Source organism: Equus przewalskii, chromosome 14, assembly GCF_037783145.1.
Source record: "Equus przewalskii isolate Varuska chromosome 14, EquPr2, whole genome shotgun sequence".
Classification (NCBI taxonomy): domain Eukaryota; kingdom Metazoa; phylum Chordata; class Mammalia; order Perissodactyla; family Equidae; genus Equus; species Equus przewalskii.
In genome coordinates this window covers 19024521-19051612 of record NC_091844.1, presented here as the reverse complement: position 1 = coordinate 19051612, position 27092 = coordinate 19024521, and the positions used below count along the sequence as shown (strand labels likewise).

The 27092-nt window shown below is 42.0% G+C and overlaps 1 protein-coding gene across 4 annotated transcripts in view; it reads left to right on the top strand.

Moving 5' to 3' along the window:
• DNAH6 (dynein axonemal heavy chain 6) overlaps positions 1-27092 on the top strand; it is a 257763-nt gene that overhangs the window by 223851 nt on the left and 6820 nt on the right. For 2 of the 4 annotated variants that reach the window (XM_070573711.1, XM_070573712.1), the window contains exons 66-75: positions 963-1051; positions 1845-1991; positions 3484-3622; positions 9306-9425; positions 9977-10098; positions 17593-17722; positions 20301-20428; positions 23898-24083; positions 24621-24693; positions 25507-25658. In XM_070573711.1, the coding sequence (XP_070429812.1) occupies positions 963-1051; positions 1845-1991; positions 3484-3622; positions 9306-9425; positions 9977-10098; positions 17593-17722; positions 20301-20428; positions 23898-24083; positions 24621-24693; positions 25507-25658 (1286 nt within the window). Of the gene's footprint in view, positions 1-962; positions 1052-1844; positions 1992-3483; positions 3623-4623; positions 5008-9305; positions 9426-9976; positions 10099-17592; positions 17723-20300; positions 20429-23897; positions 24084-24620; positions 24694-25506; positions 25659-27092 lie in introns of those variants that run through there. The other 2 variants (XM_070573714.1, XM_070573713.1) reach the window with 2 other exon arrangements.

Here is a 27092-nt window from a genome sequence, read left to right as displayed (position 1 = left end):
CCATATAATAAGTAATTTATACGGTATGATAGAATGTGGTCGGTACTTTGGAAAAAATTAAAAGGAGAGTAAGGAGGATCAGAAAGGTCAGGATGGAATGGGGGTAGGGAGGAAGGGCGGACAGCAATTTCAAATGGGGTGGTCTGGGTAGACCTCCTGGAGAAGGTGACATGTGACCAAGACTTGAAGAAAGTGAGGGAATCTAAAGGAAGAGCATTCCAAGCAGAAGCAACCGCAGGGAGGGAGCAAGCCCAGCATATTGGAGCAACACCATAATATGTACTTAAAAACCAGCACCAAAAAAGTCACCCTTGAATGATGTCTGTGTCTTCCTGTGATGGAAACAATGATTCTTCCAACTTTGCTTTGACTTTTTGAACCTAGAATGAGCTCGCTCTTCCTTAGGTTCTCCGTCCACAGCTCAGAAACTAAGTGTAATAACTTAATTTCTTGATGCTACGTGTGAGGTCTCTCCATGTCCTTGCTCCCTTGGTCACCTTTACAACTTCTCTGCAGAGGGGAGAAATCCCTTCCTTCTCCATGGGCTTTCTGACCATTTTCATGCAATCTGCCTTAAATAGAATGGTTAAAAAAAAAAAAAAACTTCATGAGCATAAATGCACTAGCAGTAACTGTCCTCTTTTTCTATTGAAAATTTTCTCCATTTCTGAGGGAAGGCCCTTAATGTCTCCATCAAGATTGAAAATTAACATGTCCCTAATTTCTTTCCTCAAATGTGCCAGCGTTTAGACTGCCAAACTCTCCTGTGTGAAGAGTTTCTGTAAAGATTCTCCCACCTCCATTTTAGAACATATACAACATACTTAAAATGATATACTAGTCTTTAAATGGAGTTTACAGCATTTTTTTTTTGCTACCCTATAATAATTATTTCTTTTAAAAAAGTGTTACTAAGAGTTAAACATTTTCCTTTTATATTGTTTTCTCTCTGTTTTAAACAGATGTTGTTATCAGGGACACCTTCCGACTTTTTTTAAGTTCCATGCCTAGTAGTACATTTCCTGTTACAGTTCTTCAAAATTCGGTCAAGGTAATGTATGCATATGGTTGGAACGATGTGAAATGATTGGTCTCAGAGTGTCCACCAAGTGGGTCCAGGGAGCTCAGGCCTGTGTGGGACCGTGTCAATCTGTGCAGCCAAGGGGAGTGTGGGGGGTGGGGAGGCGTGGAAGTCAGTATCCCTTCACTGACAGCCAGCAGGGAAACAATTTCCCACGCCACTGCCCATCCTTGCATGCCCTAGTCCTGTTGGTCATTCAACTCTTTCCCTCTTCCTCTCTACAAAAAAATGTCAAGGATGCAGAGTGATGAGAACACAACCTCTCCCAGAGTTTAAAGAATATTTCAGCATTTGAGAGACAGGAAGGCCTACAGGCTGCTGGATTTCAGTGCTGGAAGTTTCCAATATGAGGGAAGCCTCTGCTTGTGATTACTCAGGAATAAGGGCCACCTCTTCCCTCCCTGCCCCACGTCATCAAGGCAAAGTATGGGATGATACCATATGTTGGGACGACTGGGAAATCCAACGCAGAAGGCCTGAGCATATTTTATGCCCCGTGTTTAGAAAAATGGACACCAAATGGAAGTGTCTGAGGTTCTTGCGCAGATGGTTCACTCACTCAATGTCTGAGGACCCCACTAGGCCCTATTCTCCCAGGACTGAGGCTGAGCAAGATACAGAGCAGGTGCACACCTGCCAGGAATGCCCCACGGGCATCAGTTCTCACCATCCTCTCAATGCCTTCAGTCTGTATGTGTTACTTAGAAATAATGCAGATCTATAAAATCACCCTCTCTGCCGTGCATGTTCCATCTAAATCCAGGTAACCAACGAGCCTCCAAAAGGCTTACGTGCAAATATCAGACGAGCATTTACTGAAATGACACCTTCATTTTTTGAAGAAAATATACTTGGAAGAAAATGGAGACAAATAATATTTGGCATTTGTTTCTTCCATGCAATTATTCAGGTACACTCAATTCTGCTTTTTAATAGAAACAAGACAGTCTATTTTGTTAAAAATAAAGAGAATTAAATGAAAGCTTACAAATAGCACTGTGAAATGCTGAAGGCCCCGTTCTGTGTCTGAACCCAAGTCGTTTTAATTCAGTCTCTGATCTTCCCTTGCCTCAGCACCTCACAGCTTCGCCTCCCAGCCATATTCTGATCTGACTGCAGAACACGATCACCTGGATGAATGCAGCAGGTTAAGTTCCAAAGTGTCACATTGATTTCCTCAGCTATGCCTCACTCCCAAAATCTGCTTCCCCCCGTACCCTGAGACTCTACTTCTGAAGTCAGCAGTCCCATTCTCTCCATCACTTACCATCAAAATTTCAGGATTATTTTTATTCTTCCTTCTTTACACATATACATTATATAGGTCACCAAGTCCTCATTTTTCTTGCAATGCTCCTCATTGTTCCTATTTGAGTGGGCTTACCATCCTTACCAGCTTCCTCCCTGTGCCTGGAGCCCCCAGTCCGTGAAAGATGACCTTCAACTCTGCGCTACTTTCTCCTTCCCTTTGTTCAAACCTCACTGCTGTGGTCTGGTGCCCAAAGTGTGGCCTTGAACTTGAATTCTGACTCTTTGACTACATATCTCTAGATGGTGTCTTGATTAGACTGGCTGCCTGGTTTTCAAATGTGTGTGATCTACAGAGAAAGATCAGTAAAGAAAAAACAAAGATTAAAGATGCAAGATACGAGATAAATAAGTAAACAAGGTCCTGGAGGAGATCCGAGAGGCTGGGATTAGAGGCTCCAGGTGTGAGGGCCTTGTTCCGCTCACAAAAGCAGCTGAGATGAGGAGGTGGTTTAAGATTTAGAGAAATTTTAAGATCACGAGGAGGGAACACAGGACCAATCCTCTGGCATAATCATTAGTTTAGAATTAAAAAATTAAGGTGGGATAGGGAGAAAACAAAGAGAGGGAAGTTTGTCACTATGGGAAGTCAGGAAACAAGGATTATGGTTCTGTGTACTAGTTTTACAAAAAAAAGGTCACCATAGAGAAGTCAGTATGTAATCAGCACAGCATGCCATGCCTGAAAAGCCCGGCTGCTGGACAGACTCCTTAGCCCAGTAGGTGGTAGCTCTCTCCACCAGATGGATGATCAGTGTCAGTATTTTTATATCAAAACACTCTAGGTAGGATTTTCCTACTTTGATGGGGAAATATTTTATTTTACCATGAAGAACAAATGCTCTTTTGACAGGTCTGTCACATTTCCAGTAATGCCAAATTCTCTTTTGGAAATATGGCAGCAGGGCCAGTACTGGAGGAACAGGTGCCTGCCCTGTTTGGTGAAAGCGTAGCTGAAGCTGAACTGCGTGATTTTAACCGATTTTGCAGAATGAAGATGCTCCACTTCAATAAAAACCTTTGAGTTTTCAACATTTTACGCAAAATTAATTTTATGAAATTTTATTTAAGACTGTTTTCATTTTCCATTCTAGGAGAGAAAAAAGTTTGGCCCTCTTGGTTGGAATATCTGCTATGAATTTAATGACAGTGACAGAGAATGTGCTTTACTGAACCTCAACCTTTACTGTCAAGAAGGAAAGATCCCCTGGGATGCGCTGATTTACATTACTGGTCAGTATGCCCACACAGCCAGGGCATCCAGCTGTGTGCCACACTCAGTTGTTGGTTTATGCCCAGCTGGCCCATACAAAGATAGTGTCCTCTCCCAGGGTTTGATGGTGGTGGTGATGATTTCTGCTATTCCATTTGTAAAGATAAGACCAAGATAAGAACAGTATGAGAATATTTATACATAGAAAATGGGGGAGATGTTTTCTCAAATAATTATAGCAAAAACTTATACAGCTCTTACTACATGCCAAGCTCTGTTTTAAGCGCTTCCCATGAATCAGCAGATTTAATTCTCACAATAAGTCTATAAGGTAAGAACTATTATATCCCTGTTTTACAAATGAGGAAACTGAGGCACACAGTGTACAAGTGGTGGAGCCAAGATTTAAACCCAGCCTCTAGCCTCCAGAGCCTGTGCTCTTAAATGCAGAAGAATCCGAACATTGATTGACCAGTAGATACCTGTTGAATCAGGTGTACTTGTGAAAAAGGAAAAAATATTTCAGGAATTACAATATTTAGCAAATATTAACTGTGGCCACGTGGGCTCTTACTACCAAAATTAGATCAAACTTTGACCACGTAGGCCCAGGTAACAAAGAAGAGATTTGCACTGGGAAATGGGGGAAGGAGAGACCTCTGAAAAAGGGCAGAATGGGAATGGATGGTTTTCCTTGGTGAGTAAGGGAAATGGGGAACAGCAGAGAGGTATCAGGTGATCTAGAACGTTGAAAGGCAAATGAAAACTTGAAACACATTTGAGCAGAGGGCAGCGAAACAACAGTGAAAATGGATGAGGACCGGTCCCCAGGGTGGACCAGGAAGGGTGGGCCTGGAATCCGGAATTATACTCGTGCCTCTAGCCACTGGTGTGGGGCCAAGAGTGCTTAACAAAATGGTGCTGTTGACAGAATTGTTCTCTGGCACCCTCTACTTACCCTGAGTTTACTACTGCCTAGTTTTTCTCTCCCTTCCCCCACTCCTAACCCTTCACCTTTCAGGTTACCTCAATCTCTACTGCTGTGGAACCAATTGTGTTTTTAAAAGGATAGAAAGGAACAAGACAAAGATGGATCTGCTCTCACTACTTCTATTCAACATTGTACTGCATGTTATAGCCAGGGGAATTAGACAAGGAAAAGAAATAAAATGTGTCCAGATTAGAACTGAAGAAGTGAACTTGTCTTTATTTGCAGAGGACATGAGCTTGTATATAGAAAATCCTGAGGAATTCACAAAAAAATAATAATAACTAGAAGTAACAAACAAGTTCAACAATGTTGTGGGATATAAGATCAAAACACAAAAATTAACTTCATTTATCTACATTGGCAATGAACAATTAGAAAATATTTTTTAAATTTCATTCACAATAACATCAAAGAGAATAAACTACTTAGGAACAAATTTAACAAAAGAAGTGCAGACGTGCACTGAAAACTGCAAAGCATTGCTGAAAAAAATAAAGATGATCTAAATAAATGGAGAGACATGACATGCTCGTGGATTGAGAGACACAATATTGTTAAAATGACAATATGCCCAGACTGATCTATAGATTTAACACAGTCCCTATCAAAATTCCAGCTGGCATTGTTGCAGAAATTGGCAAGCTGACCATAAAATGTGTATGGAAATACAAAGGGCCCCAAACAGAAAAAACAATCTTGAGGGGAAAAAAGAACAAAATTAGAAGAATTAAATTTCCCAATTTCAAAACTTACACAAAGCTATAATAATTAAGACAATGTGGTATTTCCATAATAATAGATGTATAAATCAATGGAACAGAATTGACAATCCAGAAATAAGCCCTTATATTACGATCAATTGATTTTCAACAAAGATGCAAGGACAATTCAATGGGAGAAGAATAATCTTTTCAACAAATGATGCTGGAACAATTGGATATCCATCTGCAAAGGATGAATTTGGATCCTTATCTCACACCATGCACAAAAATTAATTCAAAATGAGTGATATATCTAAATGTAAGAGCTAAAACTATAAAACTCTTAGAAGAAATCATAGAAGTAAATCTTCATGACCTTGGGTTAGGCAATGACTTCTTTGATATGACGCAATAAGCACAAGCAATAAAAGAAAAAGTAATAAATTGGACTTCATTAACATTTAAAACTTTTATACTTCAACAATCACCATCAAGAAAGTAAAAAGCCAAGCCACAGACTGAGAAAATATTTGCAAATCATATATCAATAAGGCACTTGCATACAAAGTATATAAAAACTCTTACAACTCAACATGAAGAAGAAAAATAATCCAATTAAAAATGGACAAAAGATTTGAATAGACATTTCACTAAAGAAGACATACAAATGCCCAGTAAGCACATGAAAAGATGCTCAATTAGTCATCACGAAAATTAAAATTAAAGCCATAATGAGATACTACTTCACACTCACTAGGATGGCTACAATAAAAAAGATAGTAACAAGAGTCGATAGTAACAAGGATGTGGAGAAATTGGAACCCTCGTGCTTTGCAATGTAAAATGGTGCTGCTGCTTTGGAAAATTTTTATAGACTTACCATAAGACCAGAAATTTCACTTCCAGGTATATACCCAGGAAAAATGAAAACACACATCCACACAAAAACTTGCACACAAATGTTCATAACAACATTATTCATAATAGCCAAAAAGTTTACCTGACTTTCCATCAGCTGGTGAACGGATAAATAAAATGTGGTATATCCATACAATGAAATATTATTCAGCCATAAAAAGGAATACCGTACTGTTACATGCTACAACATGGATAAACCTCAAAAACTTTATGCTAAGTAAAAGAAGCTAGACACAAAATACCATATGTTGTATGATTCCATTTATATGAAATTTCTAGAAAAAGCAAATCTATACAAACAGAAAGTAGATTGGTGATTGCATGGAACAGGGGGTAGAAATTGGGAGTGGCTGCAAATGGGCACAAGATTTCTTTTGGGGGATGATAGAAATGTTCTAAAATTAGATTGTGGTGATGATCGCACAATTTCATAAATTAAAAACTACTGAATTATACATGTAAATTTTATGTGAATTTTATGATTTTTAAATCATAGCTCATTAAAGCTGTTTTTTTTAAAGACAAAGAATAGGAGAAAAAAGGCAATGCTTTATCCAGGTGATGATATTTTCTAATGGTATGATTTTGGGTAGTCATTTATGGGTTAAAGCAGAAAATACTTATTAGTACTACTATGATAGATGCTGGAAATACAAAAATAACATTGTCCCTGCCTACCAAAAACTCATGGTGTAAAGAGCAGAGATAATGAATAAACTATAATATGTCATTATAACTGCCAAAATAGAAGTGTATGCACAGTGCTGTGGGAATTCAGGAGGAGCAAGTAACACCATCTGGAGGAATCTGGGAAAGCTCCACTGAGGAGGCACAGGTTGAGATGGGTGCTGAGTCAGCTGGGCTCACCAGGGAGAAGAGGCCAGAGAGCACACTGGGCAGAGAGAACAGAGATGCTAAAAGCCCAGCCGTGTCGAGGTGTGGCCTGACTGTAGACATCGTGAGTAGTTCCGTAGGGCTGGAACATAGCATGAAGAGGAGATGTGTATAGAGGGGAGCTTTATCTTCAACAAAACTTAAAAAGGTAAGCTGGGAGCACGTCCCGGAAGGCCTGTGTGTGTTGTTAATAAATTGGCCCTACCTTGTAAGCAGTAGTTGACAATTACAGTCTTTGAGGCTGGGAAGAGATGCAATAATTTATAAAGCTATAATAAAAGCAAGATGAAGGACTGAACAAGAGGATATAGCAACATCAGGGGGAGACTAGAAGAAGGGAGAATAAACAGAGAAATACTGAGGAGGCTTTAAATATGGGAGGGTATTTGAGGTCGCAGGGGAGTTTTATAACTTTATAGCGTGAGCTACAGCAATGCATAAGTCTGGAAGACAGATCTGAGCTCAAAGTGGGCATGGGCAAAGTTAAACCTAAGGCCTATCCACTTTATATTGGGCCATGCCTGAGCCAGCCTGTGGGGAGAGGAGAAAAAGAGAAGGGGAAGCCACCACAAGTGGATCTGCACTGAGACCCCCAGGAACTGTGATGTGGTGGCCAGGACAGGTGGTGGGCATGTATTCTGGACACCCTTCTCCCAAGGACCCCCTTCTGGGAAGATCAAACCCAGAAGACTCCTGCCTAAAAGTGAGTCCTCTCCCCTGAGTCAAATGGGAGCTCTCCTTGTTTATTCAGTCTGATCAAAAAGAAGGATAAAAATCTAGATGGAGAAGCACTAAGTCTGATGATTTGTAAGGAAAATATTTTTTACTGCTTCTCAAAATGCAGATATTTTGGTTTGAAACTTTTCTTTAGAACAATATACTTTAGGGTAACTCTTTCCTCTCACCACTGACTAACTACTGGAGTATGAGTTTTCCTGGCCATCCTCATTCCCAGACACCATCATGCAATCGGAGAACCTGAGCTTTACATTCCCATCCAGCCCCAAAGAGCCAAGAGGAGCTTCAAGTTAGGCCCAGGCTAAATGGACCTACCCCAAAGATTTAACCCCACTTTGCATTCCAAGACTTCATGGAGGGTGACTGAAGCATATTCCCAGGAAAGCACAGCAACATCTCTTCCCTCCCTCTTAGAATTGATAATAAAGAGATTCAGCTGCTTGACCATCAGCCTAGTATCCACTTCCCCTTCACTCTCCCTGAGTGGCTGATCCAAAGAGACTGACCAGAGGAGAGGGAAGATAGGTGTCCCTATGGGAGGTGCAGGTAAGGACATTGCTATCTTAGAAGAAATATATTATTGAGGCTCCAAAGACTGAAATAACTTTCTCTCAACCAACCATCTCAGCTTGAAATAGAATGAAAAAAATTTCTTCCGGACATAAAGGAAGAGATGGAGATGAAAATGGATGAATAGTTAAAGGATTCAGAAGTTGACAATGTAGAATCATAGGTAAAATCCTTCCAGGAACACTACAGTGGTGAATAATGAATTGTAGCAATGGATCTGGAATTTTTCCAAGGAATTATATCAGCAATAGATACCATTCCAATGCAGAATAGATAGCATTCCTACTTGTAATTTTGGGATGACAATGGAGTATGCTGAAAGTAGCTTTTCTGTGGAAAGAGAGAGGAGATACCAATATTTTTTAATTCCCCATGACATAATTTCTGTCAGGCAAGTTGTGTCTTTCACCCTGGATCTCTTTCCTCCTTAGCTTAATAGTAACAATTTACAAGGTATGTACAGCGTTTGGAAGCCTTGATGTAAATGTTTTGGTTCCATTTTACTCACTGGCCTCAAAAAGAAGCTGTGTTTCATGGAAAGTGTGTATGTTTTAGAATATTGCAGTCAATGATGGGAAAAGACCCAAAATCATTATTTTGAAGCAAAACACAGAAAGAAGGAAGAAACATGTAAATAGAGCTCAGTGGCTTTAGTTTTGGTTATTTGAGAAAAGCAAAATAATTAGGGTAGGTTATGTATACTAGTTTTATATCTACTTTGTAAACATTGACTTTTACTCTCATTTTGGGGGGTAGTAAAAGGAAACTCCAATGTGGTATTTCCACTTCCAGTACCAAAAAATTAGTATATAAATAAACCTATTAGAATTTGGGTATGCATTTCAATAAGAACAAACAATAATATGTTTTCAAATGCAAACTCCTTTTCAGGTGAAATTACATATGGTGGCAGAGTTACAGACACCTGGGATCAAAGATGCCTTCGGACTGTCTTGAAAAGATTTTTTTCTCCTGAAACATTAGAAGTGGATTATAAGTATTCTGAATCAGGTGAATGACATTTCAGTATTAAGGAAAATGTTTTTTCCAAGGAGTTGTTGACAGCATCTCTCAGTTTTCCATCCAGGAGCTCTCTGTGTCCATTCCTCAAAACCCAGTCCCCACGCCCACCCCATCCCCATGCTTGACCCCTAAAGCGGGTCTGGTAGTAAGAACACAAAGAGATATATTGTGCAGTAACCACTTTGAGTTATTTCTGCTTTAAAGTTGGTTGTATCCTGCCTAAATGTGTTTGCAAAGTGGTATAAAGCTGGAGCCCTTAACAAGGCACACCTTTCAGCAGCACATCCCTGGATTCTCAGAGTCTTGAGATGTTCTGGAGGAGACACCCTGAAAAGGGTAGGACACTAATCAGATGCTCAAAGTCTCAAGGTAAAGAAACTAGACACAGCAGTGACAGCAAGGAGGATGGGAAGAACAATCCCTTTTCTGGGGAGGCAGTGATTGTAGCGACCATCGGAACCAGGCAGAGAAGTACCAACCTTGGCGGCACAAAGCTAGTCTATTTGAGACATATTTGCCTTCTGTGTTTTCAATAACAGGCATCTATTTTTCACCCTTGGCTGACAGCCTACAAGAGTTTAAGGACTACATTGAAAATCTGCCTTTGATAGATGACCCAGAAATATTTGGAATGCATGAAAATGCCAACCTAGTTTTCCAGGTATGTGACCTGTCAACTTAAAATACATATTCATGTTATGTATATAAATTTTAAGCATCAATATTCACCTCACTGGCTCTGTAAATTATAATATTTTTAAATAAACAAATAAAATGAATGTTTCACCTCAACTTCAGCATTTGGTTCCAATTTAGCCTGTCCCCTCCGGATCCTTCACAGAATCCCAGGATTGCCATGCATTTTCCTGTCACTGGCCACCTACCTCCATCCCCCAGCCTTCTGCCTAGTCCATAATCTACATGCTACTCCACCGTTAACATAGGAATATGGATGATAATCCAGAGAGTTCTTTCTCTTTTGCCTTTCTCCCTCCATGCTGGCATATTTGTATCATATTACACAAAGGTTTATGGATTCACAGATGATTAGGTTATAAAAGTGCAATAACAAATATACAAGGCAGATGAATTAAGACAACGTTCTTTAAAAGCGTGGTTCAAGGTCACAATACCAGACCACAGCAGTGGGTCCAAAGAGCAACTGGATAATTTTACTCCTCTAAGACCTTCTGAGGCTGCACTCTTACCCTAGGGCAGTCCAAGCTCCTCAGCATGGCACTCAAGGCTCCCCATGACCATGCACTTCATGCCCTTCCAGTTTCATCATCTGCCATGGTCAAGCATCTGTGAGTGACCCAAAGCCATGGAATGAGGTATGTCCCTGGAGGCCCTGGAATACTCTAAAGGTTGGGGACTAGGTTGGCCTCACGAGGCTGAAGGGAATCATCTTCCTTTTCAACTTAAGTTTTGCCCCTACAAGTGTTAGAGGGTAAAGTCTGCCTAGATATCAAGGAATCCTTGCCAAACAACAGTGTAACTTCCAGAGAAAGAGCCAATAGGTCAATGCTCTGACACCTTATGTCATATTCTCTGCCATTAAAATTGCTTTGCTATTCAGCAAGGAGTTATAATAACATAGCTTGGTTTTCATTATTCTACTCTCAGGAGGAAAAAGAGGTGACCAAACCTAGTGATAATATTCACTCATGTCTGACTGTTGGCTTTGAGCTGGGGGGATGTGCTGGGGGTGGTGAGAGAAGGGAAAAGGGAGTGTGGATGTGCTAAGACTTGCTGCATCCCATGAGAAATGCAGCACTGTTGGCAGAGGTCACATTCTCGGCAGTGTGTACCTGGGAGTGTAGTTTTTTGTGTTTTCCATTGGTTCAGAATGACTGAGAATGAGTTGGCAGGCATGTAGTGAGCAGCGTGGTATGTTTTTCTGTCCAGCCTTCCTTCTTCCATTTCTCTGGGATAGCATATGCCCTACTCCCACCTCTTCCCTTTGGAACAACTGCCCCTTCCTCATTCCATGAAATGCTGGTAAGACTTCCAACCACCCCCTTACCTTCACAGAGGTGGGCATGCGACTCAGGCCTGGCCAAAGGCAGCACTCCATCACCTAGCCACTTGAATTGGTCCAGGGAGTAGGCACATGGCCCATGCTAGGTGAATGAGAGTCATTTCCTGAGATAGTATACACAGATGCTGGGACTGGAGAAGGGCTTTCTCTTGCCTCTGGAATCACTGGCTGGGAGACTATACATCTGCAGCTGTCTGTGGCCTTATCTCTCATACCTCCACACATCCCCCTCATCACAGAGAAGAAGCTCATCTGCCATAGGGAAAGAATGAGAGAACTAACCAAGCATGTACAGGACAGAGAGCATTAGATCCATTCATGCCTGAGAACCATGCGAGTTGTGGTCTCTTCTTCCCAGCTATATGAGCCAACATACAGCCAACACTTTCTTTGCTTTAACTGGTTTAGGTTAGATAATTCTGCCTTGTGCCATCACTAGAGTCTTTACACAAAAGATAGGAGCCAGCCGGTGGCATGGTGGTGAAGTTCATGCGCTCCACTTTGGTGGCCCAGGGTTCGCTGGTTTGCATCCTGGGCATGGACCTGCACCACTCATCATACCATGCTGAAGTGGCGTCCCACATACAAAATACATTACAGTACAAAACAGAGGAAGATTAGCAACAGATGTTAGCTCAGGGCCAATCTTCCTCGCCAAAAAAAAAGATATAAATGATTCCTTCCTTAGCCCAGCAAACTACACTTACATAGATGCTTACTAGAAACTAGTAAAGAAAATTGGACCTTGACCTGTGCACATCAGTTGGAGATACAAGGAAGAAATTTGCCTGCCAAGAAAACAATGAGCATAAGTCAAGGGCCATCTACATAAACTGTCTGTGGGCAAACAAAGATCTATTATCTGTTTTTTCATTAGAAGCTGAGTAAATGGAAAGAAAACACTAACAGAAGCTGAGTAAATAGGGAAAAAAAACCCAACATACTGAAGAATAAAGGACAGAAAACCATCCAGAAGATGCAGACTTACCCTCTGCAAATCAACTGCTGCAGAAACCAGACCTGTCATAAGACCCAGCCTGTATGAAAGAAAAAGCCAGAACTTGAGAACAGGCTGACATGTTTATACAAAAGATGCTCTGAGATGTGTGAGAATGAAATATTTCAAAGAAACAAAAAATACCATGGATTAAAAATTACTTTGGAATTAATTACTACTACAGAATTAAAAACTACTTTGGAGGCTTAAAGACCAGAACTGGTATACAGATTATCACACATGTGGTGTAGGGAGCAAACTTAATAAGCTTCCCAGAATGGAGATTAAAATGTCCGAAAACAGAAAATGGTGAGAGATGTTAATAGATATGGAAGATAGTGCAAAGAGATTCAACAAAACAAGAAGAAACAAGAGCAACAATTTTTTGCTATGCTGAAAAGAAAAAAAAAGTGAAGCTATGCCTGGACATATTCTGGCACAAGTTTGGAGCTACAATAATAAGAAGAAGGTCACGGTGGCATCTAGCCCACTCCATCCCCAGCCTCCTCCAAAAAAGGTATGGCTGGGCCACCATATTAGTCAGAATGGACTCACTTATGTTGCAGCAAGAAAATTATTCAAATCCCAATGGCTTAATTCAACAGTTGTGTTGGTAGGTTGATAGAGGGGCTCTGCTCCACACAATCACTCAGGGACTTAATCTAGCAGAAGCACTTATATTGTAGCTGCATTAACTAGAACAAATGGCCCCTTCATTCACTGAAGCACGGCAGGAGAGAGACTAGAGAATTACGCATAGGCTTTTCCACTGCCTCAGTCTACACAGTCCACCATCACTTCAGCTCACATTTCATTGGCCAGAATAGTCATGTGACCCACCTACCTGCAAGGGTATAAGAAACAATAATCTTTGCTATGCCCTAAAGGAGAGGAGAACTGGGAATGGGTGCTCACTAGAAGTCTCTAACTCAGTTATTATCATAGGAAGTAACAGCAGGCTGGCTGCACTAAATGTTTCAAGACTCTTCCATCCAACCAAGAAGTCAAGAACTAAAATGGAAAAGTCATAATATTAAGTGATTGGCACTGAGCAAGAAAATCAAACTATTTAACCATAGCATTAGATAAATAATTTCATATATGTCTTTAAGATATAATGACTATGTCAAATGTAATGTCTGAAAGACTGTCTATCATGTAATATATAATTTTAACAATCAAGATCTAAAATTCCAGGTTCTGAGCTCCTCTCACAGGTAAGTGCATGATGAGTGTTGTGACTGGGTTTCAAAGCCAAGGACTAGAGATTGGAGAGGGATAGATCTGGAGGGCCCTAGACAATACCATGGAACATCCCACCACCCATTCTAGATACACAATTTCACACAGGCATCTAAACATGAAACACCAAAAGAATTACCCTCACAAGACCTGTGTGAGAGCTATATAAAGGAAACTTCTAAGAGGTTACAACAAATATACATGAGCACAATACTATGTTTCTGAATAGAAGAAAAATCTAGAAACATTGAGAATATTTAACTGACCTTAGAATAGGAATTTCTAAGCATAAAAAAGCAATCAAAAAATAAATCACATTAGAAAGAGACAATAGATGTGACTATATCAAAATCATAGAAAATTAAAAGACAAATGACAAAGCAAAACATTTGAAACCAAAATAAAAACAAAACCAAGAAAAAGTTAACTATCCACACATAGGACATTTTCCAGGATTGATCACATGTTAGACCACAAATAAAGTATCAATAGCTTTAAAAAGATGGATATTATGCAAAGTATCTTCTCCAAGCATAATGGGATAAAGTTAGAAATCAATAAAACTATAGTAATCAAAGCCATGTGGCACTGGCCTAGAGACAGACACACAGAGTGATGGAACAGAATAGAGAGTCCAGAGATAAACTCTCACCTATATGGTCAGATAATTTTTGACAAGGGTGCCAAGACCATTCAATGGGGAAAGGACAGTCTTCTCAACAAATGGTGCTGGGAAAACTGTATATCCATATGCAAAAGAATGAAGTTGAACCCTTACCTGACACCAAATACAAAAATTAACTCAAAATGGATCAAAGACATAAATGTAAGAGCAAAACAATAAAACTCAGAAGAAAACATAGGACAAAAGCTTTACAATATTGGATTTGGCAATGATTTCTTGGATATGACACCAAAGGCACAGGTAACAAAAGAAAAAATAGACAAATTGGACTTGGTAAAAATTTTAAAATTTTGTGCATCAAAGGCACTATCAACAGAATAAAAAGGGAACCCACAGAATATTTTCAAATCATATACCTGATAAGAGATTAATACCCAGAATATATAGAGAACTCCTAAAATTCAACAAAAGAACAACCCGATTCAAAAATGGGCAAAGGAATTAAATAGACATTTCTGCAAAGAAGAAATACAAATGGCCAATAAGCACATGAAAAGATGCTCAACATCACTAGTCATTTCAGAAATACAAATCAAAACTACAGTGAGACTCTACATCATAGCCATTAAGATGACTACTATCAAAATAACAGGAAAAAACAAATGTTGGCAAGGATATGGAGAAATTGGGACCCTGTGCACTGTTGGTAGGAATGTAAAATGGTACAGCCAGTGTGGAAAACAGTATGACAGTTCCTCAAAAACAAAAGTAGAATTACCATATGATCCAGCAATTCCAATTCTGGGTGCATACCCAAAAGAACTGAAAGCTGGGACAAGAGCAGATATTTGTATACCCAAGTTCATAGCAACATTATTCACAATAGCTAAAACACAGAAGCAACCCAAGTGTCCACCAATGGATAAATGGATAAGCAAAAAATGGTGTGTACATACAATGGAATATTATTCAGCCTTAAAAAGGAAGGAAATTCTGCAATACGCTACAACATAGATGAACCTTGAGGATATGATGCTAAGTGAAATAAGCCAGCCACATAAAGACAAATACTGTATAATTCCTCTTACATGAGGTAGAGTGGTCAAAATCATAGAGACAGAAAGAACAATGCTGGTTGCCAGGGGCTGGGGAGAGGGGAAAATGAGGAGTTATTGTTTAATGGGTATAGAGTTTCAGTCTTACAAGACGAAAAGAGTTATGGAGATGGATGGTGGTGATGGCTGCACAATATTATTGGTGTGTTTTTTTTGTTTTGGGGGGGTTTTTTTGAGGAAGATTAGCCCTGAGCTAACTGCTGCCAGTCCTCCTCTTTTCTGCTGAGGAAGACTGGCCCTGAGCTCACATCTGTGCCCATCTTCCTCTACTTTATATGTGGGACGCCTACCACAGCATGGCGTGCCAAGCGGTGCCATGTCCGAACCTGGGCGAACCCTGGGCAGCCGAGAAGCAGAACGTACGAACTTAACCACTGCACCACCGGGCCGGCCCCTATTGGTGTTTTTAAAACCACTGAACTATACACTTAAAAATAGTTAAGATGGCAAATTTTATGTGTATTTTACCACAAAAAAATGAGGGAAAAAACTATCCTTATTATAGAATTATCTCCTACACATCCATAATAAAAAATACAAAAACATGTAAAGTACATGAATAACTTATAAAGATGTAATACAGATGGCCAATGAAGACAGTTTTTTGTTTTTTTTTAAAGATTTTATTTTTTTCCTTTTTCTCCCAAAAGCCCCCCAGTACATAGTTGTATATTCTTCGTTGTGGGTCCTTCTAGTTGTGGCATGTGGGACGCTGCCTCAGCGTGGTTTGATGAGCAGTGCCGTGTCCGCGCCCAGGATTCGAACCGACGAAACACTGGGCTGCCTGCAGCAGAGCGCGCGAACTTAACCACTCCGCCACGGGGCCAGCCCCGTGAAGACAGTTTTAAAGTGTCTAACTCTGTTAATCCTCAAAGTGCAGGACAATGAGAAACTATTTTTACCTATTAAATTTGAAAAGATTTCTTAAGGAATGATATCAACTCTTACAAAGATACAGAAAGACAGGTCGTCTGATACACTATTGTTTGGGATGTAAATTGACACAATGTTTTCAGAAATCAATGTAGTAATACTCAGTTTTAAAATATTCCTTTGATAATATATCATTTAAAGAATTTCAAAGATAGTGGGTGAAATTCATATACAGATAGTCTCTTCACAGACATCTATAAAATCTAAAAACTAGAAATGTTCAAAAAAGCAGATAAACAACTATATCCATTATGGTGCATTCACATCGCCTAGTGCCCCACAATCACTTAAAACATGTTTTATGGAGATTTTTCAGTGATATGAGAAGATGTTCATTAAACTGAAACAGAATGAATACTACATAAATTGTATGGTCTCAATTTTTTTTCAAACTACATGCACATATACACAGAAAACATCCAAGTGGATGAAAACTAAAGTTATATCTCTGGAAAGCAGGATCATGAATATTTTTTCTTTATACTTTTCTCTTTGCTAAATTTTCTATAATCCATATTTTTTCTAATTAAGAAATATGTTATTTAAATAAAAGTATGTTCTAAAACCGCATTCTCATTATCTTTTCCTCATCTTTATAACTGCCTTTTAAATGGCTAGCTAAAAAATTTTTGGCCTTTTTTTTTTTAAGTAGATTAGCCCTGAGCTAACATCCACTGCCAATCCTCCTCTTTTTGCTGAGGAAGATTGGCCCTGAGATAACATCTGTGCCCATAGTCCTCTACTCTATATGTGGGACACCTGCCACAGCATGGGACAGTAGGTAGGTCCACACCCGGGATCCGAACCTGGGAATCCCGGGCCACCAAGCGGAGCGTGCAAACTTAACCCTGCTGCGCCACCAGGCTGGCCCTGACTATTTTTCATTGTGGTAAAATATATGTAACACAAAATTTACCATTCTAATCATTTTTAAGTATACAGTTGATTGGTATACAGTTAAGTACACAGCTGATTAAGTACATTCACATTGTTGTTCAACCAAAAAATTTTAAATATAACACTGACAACTATGTACTGTGCATTTCCAATGAGCAAATTTTACCAACTCTATCTTTAACATAAAAAATATAATGTCCTTGTTTTTGACAACTAGCATGATTTCTATAAGTAAACCATATGTGCTGCAAATTATTTTCTGAGAATCTGAGTCTTCACTGTTCTGTCTCTTCCCACCGTTACAGTACAAAGAGACCAACACTTTAATCAACACCATACTTGAGGTTCAGCCAAGGTCGTCTTCTGGTGGAGAGGGGAAAAGCAATGATGAAATTGTCCAAGAACTTGTTTCTTCTGTCCAGACCAGAGTTCCAGGTAATAAATAATTCTTGGCATCTGTATATAACGAGACTTTTAGGAATAAGCTCAGAGAGCTGAGTGACAAGCAGGTGTCCAAATTTGCTTATTATGTAGACTTTTCTTTACATAGAGAGCTCTTATGTGGAGCTCTCCATTTATAGACTAGAAGCTACAGCACCTCCACGGCTCAACTGCCAGAAGCATTAGAAGCAAGTTGATTTCCAGCCCAGTGTAACTTTAACCAGACTTTTTCCTGAGCTTCCTATTGACTCTAGACCTGTGCTGGCCAAGACAGTAGCCACCAGCCACATGTGACTACTTAAACTTAGATTTAAATAAAATTTAAAATTCATTTCCTCAACTGCACCAGCCACATTTCAAGTGAACACCACAGACAACATTTTCATCACCATTAGATGTGCTGTTACACAGTCCTGCTCTAAAATCCATTTCATTTTTTTCTCCATTTACGAGAAATAGCTAAATTAATTTCACCTTGTTTTCTGGGGAATCTTCCTGAATTATCACAGAGATCTACTTTCACACTTTTCTTAAAGTGACTTAGATTTAGATTTCTCAGTCTATTGTGAAACTAAACTGTTTCTCTCTCTATGCACAACACTTGTGACGCCAAATGTGTGTTTTCCATCACATTAAGCAATTCTCCAACTCTCTGGACACCCGCTGGGTGTTCTACAATTCAATTATGACACTAACTATTCAGAGCTAGCACAGACCCCACAGATTAAGGGCTCAGTCCCACAAGACTGCCCCCCCCCCTTCAGATGCCAATCACAAGTCTCGGGTTGTGATGTGCTCTTCTGAAGACCAGCTCTAAATTGAGGGTTCCCACTACCCGCTTCTCGGGTTCAGTAATTTGCTGGAGCAGCTCACAGAACTCAGGGAAACAGCTATTTAGATTTACCAGTTTATTTTAAAGGATATAATAAAGGATGAAGATAAACAGCCAAATGAAGAGGAACATAGGGCCAGGTCCAGAAGAGTCCCTAGTGCAGGGGCTTCTGTCCCGTGGAGTCAGCGTGCACCACCCTCCAGGCACCCTCCAGGTGGATCCATTCACCAACCCAGAGTCTCTCCAAACCCCTTCCTTTAGGGTGTTTACCCACATGACTGAGAAATCATTGGCCATTAATGGTTAACTCAACCTCCAGCCTCTCTCCCTGCCCGGGAGGTCACAGGTAGAGCTGAAAGTTCCAACCCTCTTATCACCTGGTTGGTTCCCCTGACAACCAGCCCCCATCCTTAGGAGCTTTCCAAAATTCACCTCATTAACATAATCTCAGCTGTGGTCAAAGGCTTATTTTGAATAACAAAAGACACTCCTTTCACCTTCATTTCTCAGGAGCTATTTTAGGAGCCTGGGTAAAAAACCAAGTATTATAAAAAATGATGCTCCTATCACTCTTATCACTTAGGAAATTACAAGGGTTTTAGGAGCTCTGGCCAGGAGCCAGGGACAAAGACCAAAATATATATTTATTACATCACAGTATCACAGACTGAGTCTTGCCAATACTCTTAAGGCCCCCAGAAGAAAGGGGGCTGTGGGACCTCAGAAGCCAGTTATCTGCCTCTTAAAACAGGCCCTCAAAAGAATGTCTACTTGCATAGAAAGTTCCATTGATGTTGAAGCAAACTGAGTTATTTTAGGAAGCAATTTTTAATAAAACTAAGATGGAGGGGTAGGTGGAAAAGAGATGAAGACAGCTGGCTGGCTGGAGAGACAAGGTACTTGTTTCTTAGAGTTCCATTGACACCTGGGAGGTTGTCCTCTCTAAGTTTCATAAAGCTGATACTTTCACTGTGAAATGATCAGCGATGCCATCTGCTGAGACTGAGGGGACAGGGACACAATGGCTCAATGAGAGAACTGAGGGTTTGGGATGGCCCTGAGGGAGTGAGAGAAGACCAGGGACAGGGAGCGCAGCACTGTGGATGGACAAGAGACTGGACTAACTCCCACTGCTGTGTGACTCTTCGACAGCAGCCGAAATGTGAGTGGTCAAGAAGCGTTTGGTATATGTATTTCAGAGCCATTCGTTCGCTCACGCTTTGCTCAGATATGCAAGGAAAATGCAGTTCCTTCATTTTTTATAGCTTATATGAGCCTCCATTTGCTGGACTGTAGGAAAAAAGAAGAGTGAAGTTTTTGATCCAGATTGAACCACGGGCCTGTTTAATAATTCAGTCAGACCCTCTGAGTAATGCTCAGTAACTTGGAACAAATGCCAAGTCTCTCCCATCTCTCAATCTCCCACCCCTAACCCCTCATCTTCGAGATGCTAAGCAGGTGTGCAGGGAAAAGTGAGGCTTACATACTTGCATGGCAGAGGAGAAGACTCAGAGTCCCTGGCACCTCTGGTCTCAGGGATGCCCTTTGTCTCCCCAGTAGTTGCTTGTCCGGCTAGCATTTGCCACTGACGTCTGCATGGCCTGACCCCCATTCAGCCTTGACCCAGACGGGAGAGAAGTTGGCTTTAAGAAAGGTTAAGATAAGTGCATTACAATAGCAATGTTATGAGGACAGAAATCAATGATAATTGATCTGAGGAATCAGCTGTGTGTGTTTCAGAAAAACTAGAAATGGAGAGTGCTTCTGAGAGCCTTTTCGTCAAGGATCCTCAAGGACGCCTCAACTCGCTGACCACCGTTCTTGGACAAGAAGTGGACCGGTTTAACAATCTGCTGAAGCTAATACATGTATGAGCGCTCACTGCCATCATTGCTATGGGGTATCAAAGCTTTGGGGAGAATTGTCTAATAATATGAATTTTCCATTCCCATCACTTCAGCCATTTTGGATGTACTTCCATTTGGATATGCTGACAACTCTTCAAACCCAATTTATCTGAGATTGAATTCACCCTTCTCTACAAGGCTGTGTTCCCTGTCTCTAATAATGGCTTAGTCAATATGTGACATTACAAATCTTCAGTCTCCTCATTATCCGAACTTACACTCTTAGCATTACCATTGACTCTCTAGAAATTTGATCAGGCATCTAAGCAATCAATTAAGAGAGATTCAGTGCTTTTCCTGATGTATAGTTTGCAGCTAATAACATAGTCTTTATGAAGACTATAAAAACCAGAGTTTCTCAGAGTGTGGGCCACAGAACACCTGCATGAGAATTCACTATGCTGCACGTTCAAAATGTGGATTCCCTGATCGCACACCAGACCTACTGAGACAGAATTCCTTGAGGTAAAGCCTGGGAATATGAATTTTAAATAAACCCCCCCAGAAGATTTCAATGCAACTAAAATTTGAGAACAACTCTTTGGTCCTTTGTCTTTTGCGCAGGAATGCTTTCTCTCTGGATGGCCGAGTTTATAATGATGGCTGAAGGCCTTCCTGGATTCTCTGTGCCTAACTTTGATAAGGGAAACACAAAAACTATTAGAGACCAAATATTGAGCATTAACAGGAAAACTTTTACTGCCAAGCAGGGACCAAATACCTAGCACAGAGTCAAGGCTCAGTGATAAGATTGGAGAGGACAGCTGGGGTTAATCTTTCAAAGCCAAAGACCATCTGTCCCCTATTAGGAAAACAAAGTCTCCGAATGTTGCTGGTTGGCTGGCAATACCTAGGCTTGTGGACTGGGCAGACACTGGGTCAGCTGAATATATGAAGTCCTCAACGTGGGACTAAGGCTTCTGGTCAGATATATATCAGTGTCAGCAGGCCAGGTATCCAGTTCAGGGCTTATCACCTCCTGTATTGAATGAATCAGGGTACAGATTAAGCTTCTGTGATAAGGACCCCCAAATACAGCGGCCAAAACAAGATGGAAATTCACTTCTCTCTCCGCGAACAGCCCAGAGAAAGCCCTGTCTAGTTAATCTTGCTTTGTGAGCTCCTCCAGGGACCCCAGCTGGAAGGGTGGCTCTTCCAGCTTTAACAGGTAACTTCCAACTCTGGATCTAAGGTGGCTGCCGCAATTGGCCCTTTTTACCAGTCAGTGGGATGAGGGAAACAGAGGGCCAAGGGAAAGCAACTTCCTCATAAAAATGTGATCCCGAGTTGCGTACATCATTTCTTCTTGCATCCCATTAGCCAAAACTTAGTCACATGGCCACGCTCCAGCTGCAAGGGTGGCTGGGAAATATAGTCTCTGGGTGGATTGCTCTGTGCCCAGCTAAAACTAAGGAGGTACTATTGTTCAAAGGAAGAAGAGATGGATGCTGCTTATCTCTTGCCTCTTCCACATCATGACCTTTCACCCACTTGAAGATAGACAAGTCTGAATGTGACTTCCTCCATAAAATCTTCCTGGAACACCAGTCCTTACCTCCACCACCGGATGACTTAGGAGCCCCTCCTCAGGCTCTATCATTTCCGGTGTCTGTGTATCTCACTCTGCTTACCACGTTGTTTTGTAATTACCCCTCCATGAGTATGGCTCACCCAATAGAAAATGAACTTCTGAAGAAAGGTGGACTGCTATATTACTCATCCGTTTTTCTAGTGCCTGACACATACTAAATAGTCCATGAATATTTGAATGTGCAACTGAACAAATCTGGCTCTCAGGCCTCCCCATGGTCATTTCTTGTGCTCAAACAATAATGTCCCCCAATAATAGAGGCATTCACCTAATGGAAGTAGAAGGCGGAGGCGTCCAGGGAAAGGCAGCCTACAAGGCAATCAGGAATCACAGCAGAGCACTCCCACTGAGGGAGGGGTGGTGGCCACCACCACGCGCTGGGCCTGCACCAGAGCCCTTCCTCACCCTCACCTCTGCCCAGTCCTGCCTTGCCCTGGCTCTCTCCCAGCCTCACCTTCACCTCCCCCGGGAAACAGCAGGGCAGTACCAGGATGGCAATAAGGAAGGCCAAGCAAGGCAGCCGCTCCCAGGGCCTTGGGGCTGCCATCTTGGTGAGCTCACTCTCCTCCAGATCATTACAGAACTGTGAGTCAGGGCAGAACCTGGAAGAGATGAGGCCATCCTATTATTCAGGATTCTAGCCATAGGAGAGAACATTTTGGGGCGCACTTTCTCCCATCAAACGCACCTGTCTGTTGGCTGCCTCCTCTGCAGAGTCGGCTACAATGCAGCCTCTGTCTGTTTGAAGCAGACCTAGAAGGCGCTGGCAGCCTGATCCTCCATCTCTCTGACTTCAGCCTTCTCTCCACATTTTGAACATATCTTCTACTACCTTTTTCCATTCCCAGTGTCTGTGGTAGGCCACCGTTTCAGCCCTGACTGAGGGCCTCCTTGCTGCACTCTGCTGCAAATGGTTCCTCAGATCCTAAGGGCAAATCTAATTAAGCGTCTGCTTTTTTATACCACTGCCTCTTGTGAAAAGAGATAGGAGGAGGGGAATAACTCCATGAAAAGGATGACCAGCCTTGTTTCATCCACATCCTCCCTATCTCTAGCACTATGTGCGTGTGGTCCTGGAACCTATTTTTTGCATCAACATAAATTTGGCCTCTAACATCTTCTTATAGTATTTTCCAAGTATATGGCAGTCCTTTTCACAAAACTGGAACCCATGAGGGCCATCCAGTCTATATGCCCCACCTTCATCTTTAGCCAGGCGGCACATATGACCCTGTACTTCCCATGGCTGCTGGCCCAAGGTCTCTCAGAACCACTGCCTGCCTCTATCTTCTGCTGAAGTGAGGGGAGGATAAAGGGCATGTCTTAAGAAGTAGTGTTTCCAGTACTAGGAGACTGTCTGGTATCCGCTGAAAGATTGGTCAGATCTAAGAATCTCCCCTTTCTGCCATAACTCCTGGGACTGCCAGCACCCCCGGGCTGAGTTGGCCAGTGGCATGAGGTAGTTCCCACATCCTCAGCCCCGCTCCATGGTTCCCAAATCACTAACCGTCAGGCCCATTCTTCCTTCAACCTGGAGGAGAACAGGACTTTTTCTAGGCTTCTGTGGATATTTCTCCTCCTTCCCTTCTTTCCACTTCATTGGATTATGCTACTGCCTGCCTGAATGGTCCCCCACCCCCAGGTTTTACACTCCATGGTCACATGTGGTAAAAATGCATGAAAGATTGGAGGGTCCAGCCCAGCAGATGGTGTGTAGAGAGGATGGAACCCAGCAAGTGGGCCTTTCAGCCCAAGGCAGTACCTACCACCACAACTGAGTGTCCTTCCCACTTGATAATTACATCTGTGTGGGGCAGCAAGCCTTTTTTGTTCTTTCAGACTTCTCTAGAAACACTCAACAAAGCCATTGCTGGACTTGTGGTGATGTCTGAAGAAATGGAAAAAGTGTATAACAGTTTCCTCAACAACCAGGTTCCCTCTCTGTGGTCCAACACAGCCTACCCTTCCCTGAAGCCACTGGGATCGTGGGTCAAAGACCTTATTCTGAGGACTGCATTTGTGGACGTAAGAAAATGCACTTCTTTGGGTTTTGATGAATCTAGCAACACGGTTGGCCCTGAGGTCCTTAGGAAGCCCTAGCTAACTAAAATATCGACAGCTTTGAGGGATCGTCTGAGTCCAAAGAAAAAGAAACTTCCAGAATGGCATCACTTTAAAAGTCTTATGCTGATTATAATGTAGTTTGCCCTAGGCCCTTATCCTCACATCCCAGTTTAATTCCAGGCCTTGGCGTTTCAGATCTAGTTCATGGGACCCCACTGTGCGGTACAGAACAAATCTGAAATGGGTCCAAACTGCCAGGTGTGACCTTGCTGCCGTCTCCCTCTTCTGTACTCTCTGTAATAACCAGGTTCTGGGGTGGTGGTCAGGCTAGTGGGTGGGGAAGGGGGACAGAGCAGGGAGTAAGAATGGGGCTAGTGACTAACTTGGGACTGGATCAGATACGGCCTCCTGAGAGGTCCTCCAAAATATGACTTTGATTTAAATGACAAACTCCATCTCAGAAAAACAGTACATTATGGTATAATGTTTCTCCTTTAGTTGTGGCTCAAAAGAGGACAGCCTAAGTCCTTCTGGATCTCCGGTTTCTTCTTTCCACAAGGATTTCTAACAGGTACCAGTGCTTTCCCTAGAAAAATCCCACAGGAAAGATGATGGTTTGTTACATGATGGGTTTCTAGGAACTGGGAAAGTGGCATGGCTGCTAATGTCCTAACTATGGGGCTCTTGTCTATAGGGCAGTCCAATAAGGCCCAGCTCTTCCCCGCTTGCTGGGGAAAAGCATGACAGAAATAGCAGATGTTCCCCCTACAACCTAATCCCTGCCCCTCTCAGGTGACACAAGTGCCAGCACTGCTGCCCCTGTGAACGCAAACAGTGTGCCCCCAATGCCCCATGTGACCCCTGCTCAAGGACACCACCTGCTCTGGCCCCAACTCTGAACAGCTTCCTTCCCTCTAAAAAATACTCCTGATGTCCCTCCAGCAGCCCTGGGAATTCAGGCTGGGAGCCCAGAGAGGACCAGGGCCTCTGGGCCACTAGACGCTAATCAGCTGAGCCCTTAATCTGTCTCATTCTGAATCCCTAATAAACAGCACATACAGGACAAGCTGAGCAAGATTCTAACATTGGGGAGATTGGGCTCTGAAATCCTCACTGGCAGAGCAGTGCACTTCAGACTTGGCCTTCTTCCCTCTCTTTCCAGCCAAGACCAAAATTTGTATCTGCCTTGGCTCCACCGCGCCCAACATCCCCCCTGCAGGCTCCCTGTCTCTGTGAACTGATTCAGAATAAGGTGTTAATGGTCGGGTCTTCTTGATAGAGAGGAAGCTCCCTAATGCTAGAGCAGCCTTGGGGTGAGTGGGGGCCAAGTTCAGGAGCAGCGGCCTCGTTTGAAGGACCCAGCTTTCTGGTTTTCTATTTACAGGAACTCTTCAAAATCATGCTCGGAAATACAATTTGCCTATAGACGAGCTGAATTTCAAGTACAACATGATTCCTACCTATCGGGATCAAGCTGCAGTTATAGAGGCTGCCAAGACAGTCCAGTTTGGACAAGAACTGCCCATGGACATGGAGGTATTCTCCCCATGACTACTGTTACACCAAAGCAGCTTCTGTCCCACTGTCGCTCAATATCTCAGCCAACCTCCCCTGCCCCTCCCCTACTGCCTCCCAGAGGGGCAGGATGGGACTCACACCCCTAAGACAAGCTCCCCAATTAGCAATGACTAGATAAGAACTGCTTAAATTAGTCTGATTTGTTGAAATATTTTTTAAAGCAATACTGTTTTATTTCTTTAGATACTAACTTGGTTCTAAAGCCAATTTGAATGTGGGGTGGGAGATGGGGGTTTACACACCCACAAGCCATTCTCACACGCAAGCTGGGTGATTTACAGTTCAACTCAATCCTGACACTATCTACCCAGAAACAGCATCAGATCCCACAGGTTAAGGGCTAAGTCCTACAAGACTGTCCCTATCCCTCCCAACTTCAGACAGCAGTTGTCACCTGTGCTTCTCCCTCTAGAGTGGCTCACAGAACTCAGAGAAACTACTTACTTACTAGATTACCAGTGTATTATAAAAGGATATAACTTAGGAACAGCAAGATAGAAGAGGTGAATAGGGCAAAGCACGGACAAAGGGCATGGAGCTCCCAGCTCTGCAGGCGTGCCACTCTCCCTGAATCCCTATGTGTTCACCAGCCCAGAGTCTCTCCAGATCCCATCTTTTGGGTTTTCACGGAGGTTTCATTACACAGGCATGATTGATCAAATCATCGACCATTGGTGATTGAACTTGATCTCCAACCCCTCTCTCCTCTCCAGAGGTCAGGGGTTGAGACAAAGTTCCAACCCTCTAATCACAGGGGTGGCTCCACTGGCAACCGGCCCCTAACCTTAGGTGCTTTCCAAAAGTGACTTCATTAACATGACAAAGGACATCTTTATCACCCTCAATGCTCAGGAAATTCCAAGGGTTTTGGGAGCTGGGAGTCAGGAACCATGGACGAAGACCAAATATATATGAGAAATATATTTTGGTCATCTGAATAACCAAATATATGTTTTTCTTATTGATCACCATATCGCAGATACCTACAGTAACTTTCTCCTTGTGGAGGCACTATCGTAAGAGGTTAAAAGCAAGAATTTCAGAAGCAGGCAGGCCAGAGTTTAAATTCTGACTCCCCCCTCGCCAGCTGTGTGTACTAGAGCAATTACTAACACGTCTGCACCTCGATGTTCTCATCCATAAAATGGGGCTGACGCCACCAATCTCATAGTTGTGGGGCAGTGTAAATGAAACTGCAGATGTCATGTGACTGGCACCTTAGTGTGCCCACAATAAATAACGATTATTATAGGCTGAATTTATCAGCTGTCTCCTAGTAGAAGTGATATGCTAATTTCATACATTACATAACTGATAGGAATGCACTAAGGAAGCAGTTGAAACTCTGCTTACATAGTTTACACCCGCCAGAGCAGAGGTTCTCGAAGTGTG